At 36.1% G+C, this 15,571-nt stretch overlaps 2 protein-coding genes across 3 annotated transcripts in view; one reads left to right on the top strand and one right to left on the bottom strand.

Annotated features, from left to right (window-relative positions):
* The window catches only part of hdhd5 (haloacid dehalogenase like hydrolase domain containing 5), a 10,638-nt gene extending 6,241 nt beyond the window's left edge, over positions 1 to 4,397 (bottom strand). The window contains exons 1-7 of one of the 2 annotated variants that reach the window (XM_079412153.1): positions 4,094 to 4,397; positions 2,556 to 2,774; positions 2,323 to 2,435; positions 1,117 to 1,210; positions 985 to 1,018; positions 730 to 904; positions 451 to 639 (exon numbers count right to left, since the gene is read on the bottom strand). In XM_079412153.1, coding sequence (XP_079268279.1) covers positions 451 to 639; positions 730 to 904; positions 985 to 1,018; positions 1,117 to 1,210; positions 2,323 to 2,435; positions 2,556 to 2,774; positions 4,094 to 4,210 — 941 coding nt within the window. In that variant the 5' untranslated portion in view covers positions 4,211 to 4,397. The remainder of the gene's footprint in view (positions 1 to 450; positions 640 to 729; positions 905 to 984; positions 1,019 to 1,116; positions 1,211 to 2,322; positions 2,436 to 2,555; positions 2,775 to 4,093) is intronic. The other variant, XM_079412154.1, reaches the window with a different exon arrangement.
* Positions 4,386 to 15,571, top strand: ccdc77 (coiled-coil domain containing 77). The gene is made up of 12 exons (XM_079412152.1): positions 4,386 to 4,588; positions 5,136 to 5,180; positions 8,579 to 8,756; positions 8,852 to 8,994; positions 9,070 to 9,166; positions 9,278 to 9,359; positions 10,476 to 10,555; positions 11,759 to 11,907; positions 11,981 to 12,230; positions 13,506 to 13,631; positions 14,918 to 15,070; positions 15,254 to 15,571. The coding sequence occupies exons 2-12, from the start codon at positions 5,149 to 5,151 to the stop codon at positions 15,398 to 15,400; spliced, it is 1,437 nt and encodes a 478-aa protein (XP_079268278.1). The 5' UTR covers positions 4,386 to 4,588; positions 5,136 to 5,148; the 3' UTR covers positions 15,401 to 15,571.

The raw sequence follows: 15,571 nt of genomic DNA, 5'->3' as shown, positions 1-15,571 counted from the left end.
GGATGCATTAAATTGATTAAAAGTGACATCTTTTTTATTATGTTACAAAAGATTTCTATTTCAAATAAATGCTGTTCTTTGGAACTTTCTATTCAACAAATATTCTAAAAAATGTTTCTTGAGCAGCAGATCAGTATATTATAATGATTTCTGAAGATCATGTGACACTGAAGACTGGAATAATTATGCTGAAAATACAGCTTTGATCACAGAAATAAATTACATTTTAAAATATATTCAAATAAATAAAAAAACATTTTAAATTGTAATATTTCACAATATTATTGTTTTTACCATATTTTCCACCAAATAAATGCACCCTTGGACTTTTTTCAAAAACATAAAGAAACACATAATTATTCTAAACTTCTGACCAGTAGTGTATGCTATGGGCTCAAGGTCAATGAAATCTGACCATTCAGTCTTCAAAACATCAAATCATTGACTCACCCAATGGCGTAAAGTCTCTCGACCGGTCGGGTCCAGCCCAGATTCTCGGCCTGTTTTCTAATGAGCAGTTCGGCATAGTTGTAAGTCACAACGCTGGGCTTTCCAATCAGAGCCTCATACTTCAGCTCACAGCCTGTTATCTTCTTATAGATGCTCTCCAGACACACGAGGAACATGCCGTGACCAAATCTAATGACAAAAAACATCAGTATTTTGTCATTTAATGCTAGATTTAACCACCATTTAGCCATTAGGTTAAAAAATCTTCCTGACACTGACCTAGGGTTTTTGGCTTCAGCCATCCACAGCAGATCCATGTTGCAGGCCAGCACGGGGATGTGTGGGTAATGCAATGATGTCACAGGGTTTCCTGGCCTGCCATTGGTCAAGAGCACATCAGTGATTAGTTGTAAGTTGGTCTCCCACCTGATAGGCTCGCCGAACAGGACGACAGCTGTAAATTGACAGTAATTACAGATAAGAATGGACGCAGATTTCCAGAACAAAAAGTGAAAGCAGTGGAATGAAACTTACCATCTATTGGAGGCAAATCCTTAGATGGGGGAATCTGGGGAAGTACATTATATAGTCAGTGCTTAATGGTTAAGATTAGGAATCTTCGTAATAGTGACACATAAATATTCAAATATCATTGTTTCTACTCACCGGGTCTTTGGGTCTGCGATTGTGATCCACTACATCTAGGAGAGGATTCGCCTCCCTTAGCATGTCAATGGTCACAACGTTCTTGAAACCTACACTGGAGTTTTTGTCAAGGACAATTAAAAACAAAAACAAACAAATGATATATATATATATATATATATATATATATATATATACACACACACACTATATATATATTTTTTATTATACTATAAACTTTATTTAAAAATAAAATTATATTTATAAGTATTATAGTAATTATAGAAATTTATTATAATTTACAAATATAATTTAAGCATTTTTATGAAATTAAACTCTTAAAATATATTTTATACATTTTAATTTGATTATTAAATAACTACACTGAACAAAATTATAAACGCAACACTTTTGTTTCTGCCCCCAGTTTTCACGAGACTTTCTCTATGTATTTCTCTATGTTACTTTCTCAAATATTGTTCACAAATCTGTCTAAATCTGTGTTAGTGAGCACTTCTCCTTTGCCGAGATAATCCATCCACCTCACAGGTGTGGCATATCAAGATTAGATTAGACAGCATGATTATTGCACAGGTGTGCTTTAGGCTGGCCACAATAAAAGGCCACTCTAAAATGTGCAGTTTTATCACACAGCACAATGCTACAGATGTCACAAGTTTTGAGGGAGCGTGCAATTGGCATGCTGACTGCAGGAATGTCCACCAGAGCTGTTGCCTGTGAATCAAATGTTCATTTCTCTACCATAAGCCGTCGCCAAAGGCGTTTCTTATGCTCACATCAATGAGTGGGATGAACTCTAAAAGTGCTGTTCTTTTTATTTGGTAAAACGTGTTGAAACGGCTAATAATAAAATGTGACATTCTGTAGTTTTGTCTCATATTCATCTTTTAATCATATTTGTAAATGTCTTGACTCCACAGCCATCAGAGCAATTTTGTCTTTACTGCTCCAATACTTATGGAGGGCACTGTATATATAACTTATAATTATAGCAATTATATATAATTTAAATATAAAAAATGTGTTATAATTATTACTATATTTTTATAATAAATAACTAATTATTAAGTAATACATAAATTACATTACATATTACTTATAAATCACATACGTAATAAATTATTATATATAATATAATATAGATTTTCTTTTTAAAATCTATATTTTTATAATCATAGTCCTCATAACCAAGGTAAAGAAGGATACTTGTGTGCCACTTCCACCACGGGTCCCTGTCCGGACACCAGCACACACAGGTCATGGAACTGAGTGAAAACCCGCAGAGGACTGTGGGACAGCACCACCTGGTCTGGTGACACCTGTGTGGAGAAATCAAACTGTCCTGTTTTACTCTCGGACACATGTAAACAAATCATGTTATGTGTAAACTACTGACAGTGCAGAATATTTGTGGTCACACCTGTTATCAGGTGTCTTACCTCGACCTCCAGAAGGTGAGACAGCTGCTCGGCCTTGGTTTCTCGCAGAGAGTTTCCTGCATTTGTCACAAACACCACAGGAACCCTGTATTTTCCATCGCCGTCCACCAGGTTCCTGAAACACTGTTTGGCTGCGGGGATGGGGGTCCGTCCGCGTACCAGCACCCCGTCAATGTCAAACAGAAGCCCAAACAAGCTGCGCTCCTGTTCGCACACATCCTCAAAACAAAATGAATTGCAAGTTTTTATTAGTTAGTTAGCACTTATATGTGACCCTGGAGCCAACAATATGGGTCAAAATTATCAATTTTTCTTTTATGCCAAAAATCATTAGGATATTAAGTAACGATCATGTTCCATGAAGATATTTTGTAAATTTCCTACCGTAAATATATAAAAACTTCATTTTTGATTAGTAATATGCATTGCTAAGAACTTCATTTGGACAACTTTAAAGGACTTTAAACTTTTTCAGTTTCCATTTTTTCAAATAGTTGTATCTCGGCCAAATATTGTCCGATCCTAACAAACCATACATCAATGGAAAGATTATTTATTCAGCTTTCAGATGACCCAATTGACTCTTATGACTGGTTTTGTGTTGCACGGTCACTTTTATCTAAAGTGACCAACTGTACACATCTGTTAAGGTTAAATGTCTTGATCAAGGTCACAGTGGTGATGGTTTGAGTAGGGATTTGAACCTACAACCTTCAAGTTACAGATCAAATTCAGGCCCAAACTGAACCATAACGCCACACCAGCCCCTAATGACACAGTGTTTTATTCCCGCCTTAAGACTGTTTTCACATATCCTGCGAAAGGAAAGTGAAACCTTGAGTGCTTCCCCTCACATTTGCTGTGCTATTTAGAGGGAAACACCCCACAAATCCAGCTGAAAGTTCACGTAGATCAATTGCAAAAGTTCCATTATCTTGCCAAATGTCAAAGGTTGTGTGTCAAAACCTATAGTATGCTGTTTACCTGGGCATCATTTTTGAGTATCAGAGGCTTTTAGACACTTTTTGTTCATTATTTGCATTTTTGAGAATCAAGAGGTGCATTTTTGTTGATTTTCTTTTCATTAAAATGTCATTAAAAGTGTGTGTGTATAATATTTAATAATATATTGTGCATAATATTTAATATATATTATTACATACAAAATAATGCTTTATATATAGACATGTATTTATTGCATACACAAATTTATATAGTCATATATTTAAAAAATATATATAACATCTTATATAGAATATTTAATTATTTTAGATGTATGTATACACATAGAAATAATTATTACATTATAATAATGTATAACTGTATATATACATGATTATAATATAATATTGTCTACATAGGCAGCTCACAACGTTTTGAAACACAGCCAGAAACTCACGAAAACAAAACAACACAAGCCTAAGAGCACATAGCACTGCTCGTCTTGCTGTGGTTTGGGGTGTTTGTCGGCTCATTATTATTACTGAGGATTAAATTATGAACGATAATAATAATAATAATAATGAGCGTGAACTCACTGTGCTGTAGCGGCGCTGCGTCTGCGCAGAAACAGCTGCATTAGTGACTTTCCTGCTCAATTTCACGCCTCTCCAACCGATTCTAAACATATTCAAGCGGAAAAAGATCTCTGCCATGTTTTTCTTCGAAATAAATGAAGAGGCAAGATAGTGCTACTACTTCGACCTGAGCATGACTCCTCCTGCGCTGCTAAACATTAGCTCACATGCTATCAGCAGCTGTCAAACATGTTTTACTAGCTCTAAAGGCCACGTAGGAAATCCGTGTATGGCTCTTATCTAAACCATTCCCCGTGCAGTGTGTGTGTGTGTGTGTGTGTGTCAGCAGGAAACAGTGTAGAACTGACATGCGTCTGCTGCTGGAGTCTGTTGCGCAGACTCTGCGTCGTAGGGGACGCAGTCAGGACGCGCTCCATTAAACACCGACACTTCCGGTTTGTATTGTAACCGGCGTGTTTTAAAAGCGAGCGTCGAACATACACACGCATGCAGAAGGTAAATATTACATAAACATTTGGTTTACCACCAGAATATTATTATAACAGTGAGTAAACAGTAATCGTGCGGTAAATATTGGGAATGGCACATGTAGCTGGTTAGTTCAATCATTAACGACCGTTATTTATGATATTCAGGTTTTATTGTGCAACATGAACTATTTACTGCACATCTAACAGGTTGATGAATGCATGAAGTGACTAAAGTTATCATTTAAGCAGTTAATTCGATGGTTAAACAGTCTAAATAAACTGTATAAAGCTTTGTTCGTTCAAATTTCCCACCGCAAAGCGTCTGTTTACATGACAACCATAAACTCTGATCATAAAACAGCTTTACTTTGGGATATCCTTATGAATATTGATGTATTGCGTAATTTAATTCATTTTAGATTAAAGTTTGATCGCCTACAGATTATTATTTTAGATAAAAATCACCTTAAAATTGATGTTAAATAATTTAATTTTAATTGATTCATTATGACACTTTTTAATGTATTTTGAGTGCATCACATTAAAGTCCTTTTTTCAATTTTTTATTTTAGGCCATACACTATAATGATGGGTTCTCCTACAAAAAAACGTACAAGGTAAATTATATATATATATATATATATATATATATATATCATATAGCTCTCTCTCTCTCATCCATCCATCTATATCTCTCTATCTATCTCTATCTCTCTCTCTCTCTATCTCTCTCTCATCCATCCATCCATCTATATCTCTCTATCTCTCTCTCATCCATCCATCTATATCTCTCTATCTCTCTCTCATCCATCCATCTATATCTCTCTATCGCTCTCTCTCATCCATCCATCTATATCTCTCTATCTCTCTCTCATCCATCCATCTATATCTCTCTTATCTCTCTCTCATCCATCCATCTATATCTCTCTTATCTCTCTCTCATCCATCCATCTATATCTCTCTATCTCTCTCTCTCATCCATCCATCTATATCTCTCTATCGCTCTCTCTCATCCATCCATCTATATCTCTCTATCTCTCTCTCATCCATCCATCTATATCTCTCTTATCTCTCTCTCATCCATCCATCTATATCTCTCTATCTCTCTCTCTCATCCATCCATCTATATCTCTCTATCTCTCTCTCTCATCCATCCATCTATATCTCTCTATCTCTCTCTCTCATCCATCCATCTATATCTCTCTATCTCTCTCTCTCATCCATCCATCTATATCTCTCTATCTCTCTCTCTCATCCATCCATCTATATCTCTCTATCTCTCTCTCTCATCCATCCATCTATATCTCTCTATCTCTCTCTCTCATCCATCCATCTATATCTCTCTATCGCTTTCTCTCATCCATCCATCTGTATCTCTCTCTATCTATCTCTCTCTCTCATCCATCCATCTATATCTCTCTATCGCTCTCTCTCATCCATCCATCTGTATCTCTCTCTATCTATCTCTCTCTCTCATCCATCCATCTATATCTCTCTATCGCTCTCTCTCATCCATCCATCTATATCTCTCTATCTCTCTCTCTCATCCATCCATCTATATCTCTCTATCTCTCTCTCTCATCCATCCATCTATATCTCTCTATCGCTCTCTCTCATCCATCCATCTGTATCTCTCTCTATCTATCTCTCTCTCTCATCCATCCATCTATATCTCTCTATCGCTCTCTCTCATCCATCCATCTATATCTCTCTATCTCTCTCTCTCATCCATCCATCTATATCTCTCTATCGCTCTCTCTCATCCATCCATCTATATCTCTCTCTATCTATCTCTCTCTCTCTCTCATCCATCTATCTATCTATCTCTATCTCTCTCTATCTATCAATTCAATTCAATATTGCTTTATTGGCATGACTGTAAAAAATACAATATTGCCAAAGCTTGAAATATAATAACAATGAAAATAACAGAATACAAACATTATAACAATATAAACTTAAACATTTTAACAAATAAGAACTTGTGTGAACATTTCATACCACAGTGTTTAACGTATAAACACACACAGGCTGAGGGTCACTGTGGTAGACAGTAGGGAAACACACTGAGGTCAGACATAATACACACATTACACATACACACACACACACACACACACACACACACAGACAGGTTTACCTGCTGTCTCTCAGGCTGTAACACACACACACACATTCACCTGCTGTCTCTCAGGCTGTAACACACACACACACACACACACACACACACACACATACGTATCTCACAGCCAGTGCTGCTGTCTGTCCCTCTCCTAGTATTATCTTTATTTGTTCCTCTTCAGTCATGGCTGTAAAGTTGTTTATGATGTTTGTGAATTTATTGATATATATGTCTCTGATTGATTTAAATTGGTAACAGTGAAGTAGGAAGTGTCTCTGTCTCGATCTCTCCTGTCTCACAGTGAACACACACTCTTTGCTCTCTGGGTAACCAGCTCTTTGTGTGTCTGCCGGTCTCGATGGCTAGTCTGTGCTCACTGAGCCTGTACTTGCTCAGGATCTGTCTCTGCTTTGTGTCTTTGACACTCTGGAGATATTCTTCTAATTCATAATTTAGTTTTATAGTACGATAGAGTTGTAACTTACTTTGTGTTTTGGTTTCTTGATCCCAATGTTCCAGATATATATTTTTAGATTGTTTGATAATGAGATATATTTTGATGTTTGGGTGAGAAGCAGTGCTGGTCTGAGACTGGTTAGTGTCTCAGACCAGCACATGTTCAATCTGATTTAAATCTGGAGATTGACTTGGGCAATCTAAGACTTTCCATTTCTTTGCTCTTATAAAGTCCTTGACTGAACTGGCAGGGTGTTTTGGGTCATTGTCCTGATGCAATATGAAGCACTTCCCAATGAATCTGCTGGCATTTTCTTGAATATTGGTAGGCAAGATGGTTTTGTACCCTTCCAAATTCATTCTGCTACTGTCATCATACATTAAGTCATCAGTAAAGTTGAGAGGGCCTGTTCCAGAGACAGCCATGCATGCCCATGCCATGACACCACCTCCACCATGCTTTACAGATGAGGCTGTATGCTTGGGATCATTGCAGTTCCCTTTTTTTCTCCACATGTTTGCTTTCCCATCCCTTAGATAAAGGTTCATCTTTGTCTCATCGGTCCATAAACACATTTCCAAAACTCTTCTGGCTCACCTTTGTGCTTTATTGCAAACTCTAATCTTGTCTTTCTATTTTTGGTGCTGGTCAGAGGTTTGCATCTTGCTGTGTAGCATCTGTAATTCTGTGTCAAAGTCTCCTGAGGACAGTAAAGCATCACCCCAGCTTTCTGGAAGTTGTTGGTGATTTTACAGACACGTCTTTAAGGATTCATTTTCACAGCTTTTATGATTTGTCTGTCATCAACTACTGTTGTTTTCTCAGCCGATCAGGTCGTTGTTGGTTGCTGGTGTCGCTGGTGGTTTCCAAACTCTTGATTTCTCCATGCCCTTTGTTTTTGCTAGAGCTCTAATTGACTTCCTCTTTTCTTTTAGCATCCAAATTGCTTGCTTTTCTCTCAAAGTCAGCTGCCTCGTCTTCATCCTGGTTTGTGTGTGTCATCATCGAATGCAAGATTCAGAATACAGAAGTAATGGATATAACTGATACGACACATTCCCTGCTTTTAATATCTGAAGAATTAATGCAACGGGACACAGCTGATCACTTAGAAAGACCTGTGAGGCAACTGTTACAATACTTATGCTCTCATCAGATAGAGGGATGAAACTCTAAAAGTGCTGAACTTCTTAGCTGGTAAAACATCTTTGTGTTGAAACGGCTAATAATAAAATGTGACATTCTGTAGTTTTGTCTCATATTCATCTTTTAATCATATTTGTAAATGTCACTCCGCAGCCAACAGAGCAATTTTGTCTTTACTGTTCCAGTACTATTAGAGGGCACTGTATATCAGTATTATTTTCTAATATTATCTGAGTTTCCAAATGCCACACTTTTAAGCATCTCATCCTCTTTTTCTGTGTTTGATTCAGTCCTGAGCTCAGCCTGCAGCGTGAGTCTCCGCTGCCCTCCATCTCTGAGCGTCTGGCGTATCTGCGGCCGTCCCGCGAGCTGCTGGAGTTCTACAGGCAGAAGGTGGCGCAGTTTGATGGAGAACATGATGACCTGCTGCAGATGCTGGAGAAGTACAGGAGCACGGCGGAGGAGCAGGTGACCTGGATGATATTCCTGCTCTGTCCACTCTTCACAGATGTTATCTCATTTGTTGGTGGTTGTATTATTGTTTTCTGTGTGTGTTTGTGCAGCATAAGTTGCAGTGGGAGGTGCGTCAGCGCGAGGAGGAGATCGCGGAGCTCCAGAACGCTCTCAGTGATATGCAGGTGTATCTGTTCCAGGAGCGAGAGCAGGCGCTGCGACTGTACGCCGAGAACGACCGCCTCAAGATCAGGTCAGACTTCTCCTCACCACAGAGACCAGACCACAGACATGATATCCCAGGCTGAAGTGTTTTTTATCGTCACAGAGAGCTGGAGGACCGGAAAAAGATCCAGCATCTTCTAGCGCTGGTGGGTCCAGATCCAGGCGAGATCACGTATTTCCATCGCGAGCCTCCACACAAGGTTCAAAACAACACACATCAACCTTATTTTGATATTATATAGCCATTTGGGAAGTATTATGCTTGATTTTTATGTTTTCATGAATTTAGTTTTGTAATAATGTGTTTTTAGGTCACAGTCCCTCAGAAGAAGGTCCAGCTGAGATCACATGAGGAATCAAAGGTGGTGAAACCGAGGCCTGTATCAGCGAAAGGTTCGCCTTCACCTGTATTTTGTTTCATGTTTAGTTACTAGTGACTAATTGGTAGGGATGTAACGATTAACTCAACTCACGATTCGATTCATGATTTTGATTCACAATTGTTTTTTTTTTACAAAATGAGATTTAAGACAAATTATAAATTAAATGTGTCCTTTTATTATAGCTTGGACAAAATGCTGCACATTTCTTTGTGAACTTGAAATATAACACTATAATAATATGTGACCCTGGACCACAAAACCAGTCATAAGTGTCAATTTTTTCAAAATTGAGATTTATACATCATCTGAAAGCTGAATGAATAATCTTTCCATTGATGTATGGTTTGTTAGGAGGACAATATTTGGCTGAGATACAACTATTTGAAAATCTGGAATCTGAGGGTGCAAAAAAAAAATCTAAATATTGAGAAAATCTCCTTTAAATTTGTCCAAATGAAGTTCTTAGCAATTCATATTACTAATCAAAAATGAAGTTTTGATATATTTACAGTAGGAAATTTACTAAATATCTTCATGTAACATGATCTTTACTTAATATCCTAATGATTTTTGACATAAAAGAAAAATCTATAATTTTGACCCATGCAGTGTATTGTTGGCTATTGCTACAAATATACCCCAGCGACTTCAGACTGGTTTTGTGGTCCAGGGTCACATATACTAATATAGCACTTGCATATTATTGCTCTTTTGTTGGTTTTGATTGCTGTCCTCATTATTGTTCATTTGTAAGTCACTTTGAATAAAAGCGTCTGCTAAATAACAAAATGTAAATATAAATAACAAAACTAAATAGAAATTTTAAAACAAGCCCCAAATCAAATAAGTAACACGAATAAAAGAAATCTCTTTATATAAACAAAATAAGGCTTTGTCTGTGCTCTTTCCATTTAAAATTAGAGGCAACCACTACATTGAGTCATTGAATCGCGATTTGTTTAGCATTTCAATCGATTTAAATCGTCACATATTTGAATCGATTTTCAACCGGCTCGCGGTTAATCGTTACATCCCTACTAATTGGTGGAGGTTTTATGGGTGCATTGATACATTCATAATATTTTGAGATGAACAGCTGTACAGCATGTGACGTTTCAAACTACAGCAAACAAGAAATCGTCCAGAGAAGAAGATGCCAGAAGTTCAGAGCAGTACAAGAGAGACAACCAGACGTTACTGCTGCAGGTGTGTGTCTCTCTCTCTCTCATGGTCAACAAGGCTGCATTTATTTGATCAAAAATACAGTAGAATCAGTAATACTGTGAAATATTGTTATCTTTTAAAACAATTGTTTTCTATGTTGAATATATTTGAAAATGTAATTTATTCCTGTGATGCAAAGCTGAATTTTCAGCATCATTACTCTAGTCTTCAGTGTCACATGATCTTTCAAAAATGTTAGTTTATATTACTATGGGTGGTGATGGCGCAGTGGATAAGACACATGCCTTTGGTGTGAGAGACACGGGTTCGAATCCACTGTGAGACACCAATGTGTCCCTGAGCAAGACACTTAACCCCTAGTTGCTCCAGAGGCGTGTGACCTCTGACATATATAGCAATTGTAAGTCGCTTTGGATAAAAGCGTCAGCTAAATGAATAAATGTAAATATAAATGTATTAATAAATGTATTAAGGATTAACTTTCTTAAATGTATTTTAATGTTTAACATAAAATTAATTTGCAAATACATGTTTTTATCTTGCATTATTAGAAATATATATATATATATATATATATATATATATATTAAAAACATGTTTTAATTCAATATATATATTTTTTATTAAATATCAGCCATATTGCACTTCTACTCGTATATATTATTATTATTATATTTTAAGTTATATTTAAATTATTAAGTTTTACATTAAAAATGATCTTCTATATTTTTGTATAATAAATATCAATATTTTTATTTTAGCATTTAGTTTTAAATGTAAAACATATATACTTTTCATTATTGTTTTATAAAAATATGATATAAATACATAATGTGTAGGTGTACATGTAATTTGCTTTCATTTATATTGTTTTTGTGCAGAATGAACATGTTTTAATTGAATTTATAAATGTATTATTTTATATATTTGAAATATAAATTATGAAGTTTTAAATGAAAAATTATATATATTATTTTGATATACTTTTTATTATTTAAATTAAAAAATATAACCTTAATTATAATATTTTATATAAATATAGATGTACATAATGTGTAGGTATACATATAATTGGCGTAAACATTTATAAAAAATAAAAAAAAATTATGTAAACATTTTAATGTAATAAGCAAGTCCTAATTTATTTTTATTTTTATTTTTTTTATTATTTAATTTTAATAGCCTGCTATGTGTTGAATGGCTGCTGTTGTTGCATGAGTCCAGGTGGAGGCGCTGCAGGCTCAGCTGGAGGAGCAGACGCGGCTGGCTAAAGAGCAGGTGGAGGCGCTGCTGGAGGACAGACGCATTCATCAGGAGGAGAGACAGGTACAGCACCAGCGTGACCAGGACGGAATCACGGCCCTCACTGACAAGTAAGTTCATTCCACCTCCTGATTCAACAAACCCCGAGCACCAGGTTTGAGCGAGACTCTGTCCCATGTTCAGACTGCAGCGCACGCAGAACCTGCTGTACGAGAGCACCAGGGACTTCCTGCAGCTGAAGTTTGAGAGTCGAGCTCACGAGAAGAGCTGGATGCTGGAGAAGGACCGTCTGCTGCGAGAGCTGGACTCCTGTCAGGAGCGGCTGCGAGAGGAGCGCAGTTTCCCCGAGCAGCCTCCGTCTCTGTCTGCAGACGCTCCGTTCATCTCCCAGCCCAAACACGAGAGCAGCCACACACACCGGGAGGAGATCAGGGTCAGACAGCTGATGTGTGTCAGCTCCCATTTCCTTTTGTTTTAAGTAACTTAGGTTTTTGGAATGGTACAAATGCCTGGAGAAGTTTAAGGCAGAGCTTTTCAAAAAAATTTATGCCAAAGACACCCAAATATGATGATAATAAACCCCCTTATTAAATAATAAAGTCAGCTATATATTTAAAACTCAATTATAATATATGAGAAAAAGAATGTGATATGTTTTTTTAAGAAATAACTATTTGCCATTTACATTGTTATTGTACTAAAGCCTAAGATAAAGTATTGTTTTGGAAAATATTAATTCAAACATATATATATATATGTATATATAAATATAAATATTTTGAAATACATTTGAATATATATACATTATATATATATATATATATATATATATATATATATATATATATATATATATATATATATATTCAAATGTATTTTTTAATTTCAATTGTTTTGTATTTTTTAAATAAAATACATCTGAAGTCATTTTATTAGTGTTATTTTTAATTAACAAAAACTTTCATAGCAGATAATTTGTAATTTCAATTTTTCACTTTAATTTTAATTTAATTAATTGGTCATTTTGTTTTGTTTTTTTTAAGATTTGTGTATAGCCTTTATGAATTTTTAGTTTAAGTTATTTTAGCACATCAGCTTAAACTAAATGAAAATGAAAAATGCTGCCTTGGCAACTAGCTGAAAAAAAATGTTTTATATAAAAATATATGTAATTTATTTATTATTTATTTATTATGATATTAAGTAAAGATCATGTTCCATGAAGATATTTTGTAAATTTCTTACCGTAAATGTATCAGCTTCATTTTTGATTAGTAATATGCATTGCTAAGAACTTCATTTGGACAACTTTAAAGGAGATTTTTTTTGCATCCTCAGATTCCAGATTTTCAAATAGTTGTATCTCGGCCAAATATTGTCATATCATAACAAACCATACATCAGTGGAAATATTATTTATTCAGCTTTCATATGATATATAAATTTCAATTTTGAAAAATTGACACTTAAGACTGGTTTTGTGGTCCAGGGTCACATTTATTATCTATTATATTAATATAATGTATTGGTATGCATATTGTACAAGTACATTACGTCATTTTAAAATTCTAATATTTTTGTTCAGGATAAGCATGCTGTAGCTGAAAACTCTTTTATAGGAAGGAATCACATTCTCTTTCATTTTCTGAATCAAGACTTTATCCAGGTCTTACAAGTGGTTTTGTCTTTTTTTTTTTTTTCCCAGCAGGCTTTGCAGGAGGAACTGAAACAGGCTCATAAACTGGCTGACATGTACCGAGAGCAGTGTGTGAATTTGGAGACAGACCTGTCCCAGATCAGAGAGGAGGGCGACGTGGGCCGAGACATCTTCAAAGTACGCAAACAAACTCCTTCACCAGAAGAACACAAAGAAATGATTAATTGATTAGCCACCCTCATGTGTGCCTGTACTATTAACTTCTGTGGCTCACAAAAAACTAGATGTTCAGCTGAACAAGAGCAGCCTAAACATCATGCTAAATCTCTCCTTTTATGTTTATTTAAACGGGTCATCGGATGCCCATTTTCCACAAGTTGATATGATTCTTTAGGATCTTAATGAAAAGTCTATAACATACTTTGGTTAAACATTCTCAATGGTAGTGTAAAAAACACCTTCTTAAACCTGTCAAAATCAGCTCTGTCTTCAAGCCGTTTCTTAGTCCATGTTGCTTTAAATGCTCGTGAGCTCTGCTAACCCCGCCCCTCTCTTCCGTGAGGTGACGAGCAGACCATAGATATCTGTAGGTTCCCTATTCGACCGCTCCAAATACGTTGACGCGTCAGCCATCTCGCATTCACCATAATAATAATCAATGAATATTCAAAGATATTATAACTTCCAAAAATGGCAGATGGCTTGCGTATCACGGCCCATAGAAACCGTCCATAATGAGGCATCTAGGTATATATATCAATGGAGCATACTAAAGTTCACCGCGAAACTAGCTAACCAGCACATTATTAGGAAAGGCGATTTATATATATTATATTTATATATACTCACTTCTGTAGATGAAGCTGGATCACGAATGATTCGGGCAAACATAGATGCATTTATGTAGATCGAGGATTGGCGCATTCACTTCAAAACGAAAGTAATGTTAATCCTCTGCATCTTCAGTGGCTCAGATGTCAGGATTAATGATGACTGCTATATTCATTATTACATCCAACAACTAAACACTTTAATCGCTTAATCGGAGTCATCTTGTCTTCTCCTGCACCGGAGGCAGACAGTTCTCGGCTCACTCAGGGCGGGTCTAAGGTAAGACGGTCTTGTCAATCAACTCTCGTGGGAGCGGTCTGTGGAGAACTACGTCATTCTGACAAGGAACCTCAGAAACAGCCTGATTTGAGAGAGGGATTTTAAAATAGGGATTAAAAAAAACACTGGGTGGATTTTTATCATTATAGTTTGGATGTGTACACACACACTTCTAGCACACATTTATGTTCAAACAACTTGAAAAGTGAATTTTGCATCCGATGACCCCTATAAAAAAAGTACTATTTTGAAGGTGAGATGCTTTTGACATGGAAATATTTTGATATTTTATTGAAATGTTGAGGTTGCTTTAGTGTCAAACTAGCATCTGATTTTTGCACGTGTGTTTTTAGGAGCGCTCTGATAAGATGGCCAAACGTCTGCAGCTGATGACTAAACGTTATGAAGCTCTGGAGAAGAGACGGGCCATGGAGGTGGAGGGATTCAAGACCGATATCAAACTCCTGCGGCAGAAAGTGAAAGACGTGGAGAAATATCTCTTTAAAGTCAGTCATTTCTCTCATGTATCTCTGCTATTTAAGAATATATGTCTCCTTAGCTTGAGGTTTTCAGCTACACACAATCAACTAAATTGTCTCATATCAATATATATGAAATTGGGAACTATTTGTTAGTCATTAATATTAGCATTAATTGAAAAAGATTTTGATGGCTGTGTCTTTCACTAGTTGACACTCAACGTGGGCCCTGATCAAGACCTGGCGATTCTCCATGAAGTTCGACAGACCAACAGTCGCACGGTAAAGGTCCAGAATGAGCTGAAGAACCTGAGGGCCAAAATCTTCAAACTGGAGAACGACCTGAGATTCTGCTGAAGACTCATGAGGATCGATAAGATGAACTCTTAGCTCAGCCTCACACTATTTTCTTTAGTCAAATATCCATCCATTTTTATGATTTGGAGTATGAAGAACTTCTGAGTGTTTATTTGTGCTGTTGAATTTTGTATATTAGATAAATAAAGGTTGATTTTTGTATTCATTATG

Source organism: Barbus barbus (genome assembly GCF_936440315.1).
Source record: "Barbus barbus genome assembly, chromosome: 48".
Classification (NCBI taxonomy): Eukaryota; Metazoa; Chordata; class Actinopteri; order Cypriniformes; family Cyprinidae; genus Barbus; species Barbus barbus.
Note: the sequence above shows the minus strand (reverse complement) of the source record. Positions and strands in the feature narration are given on the sequence as shown.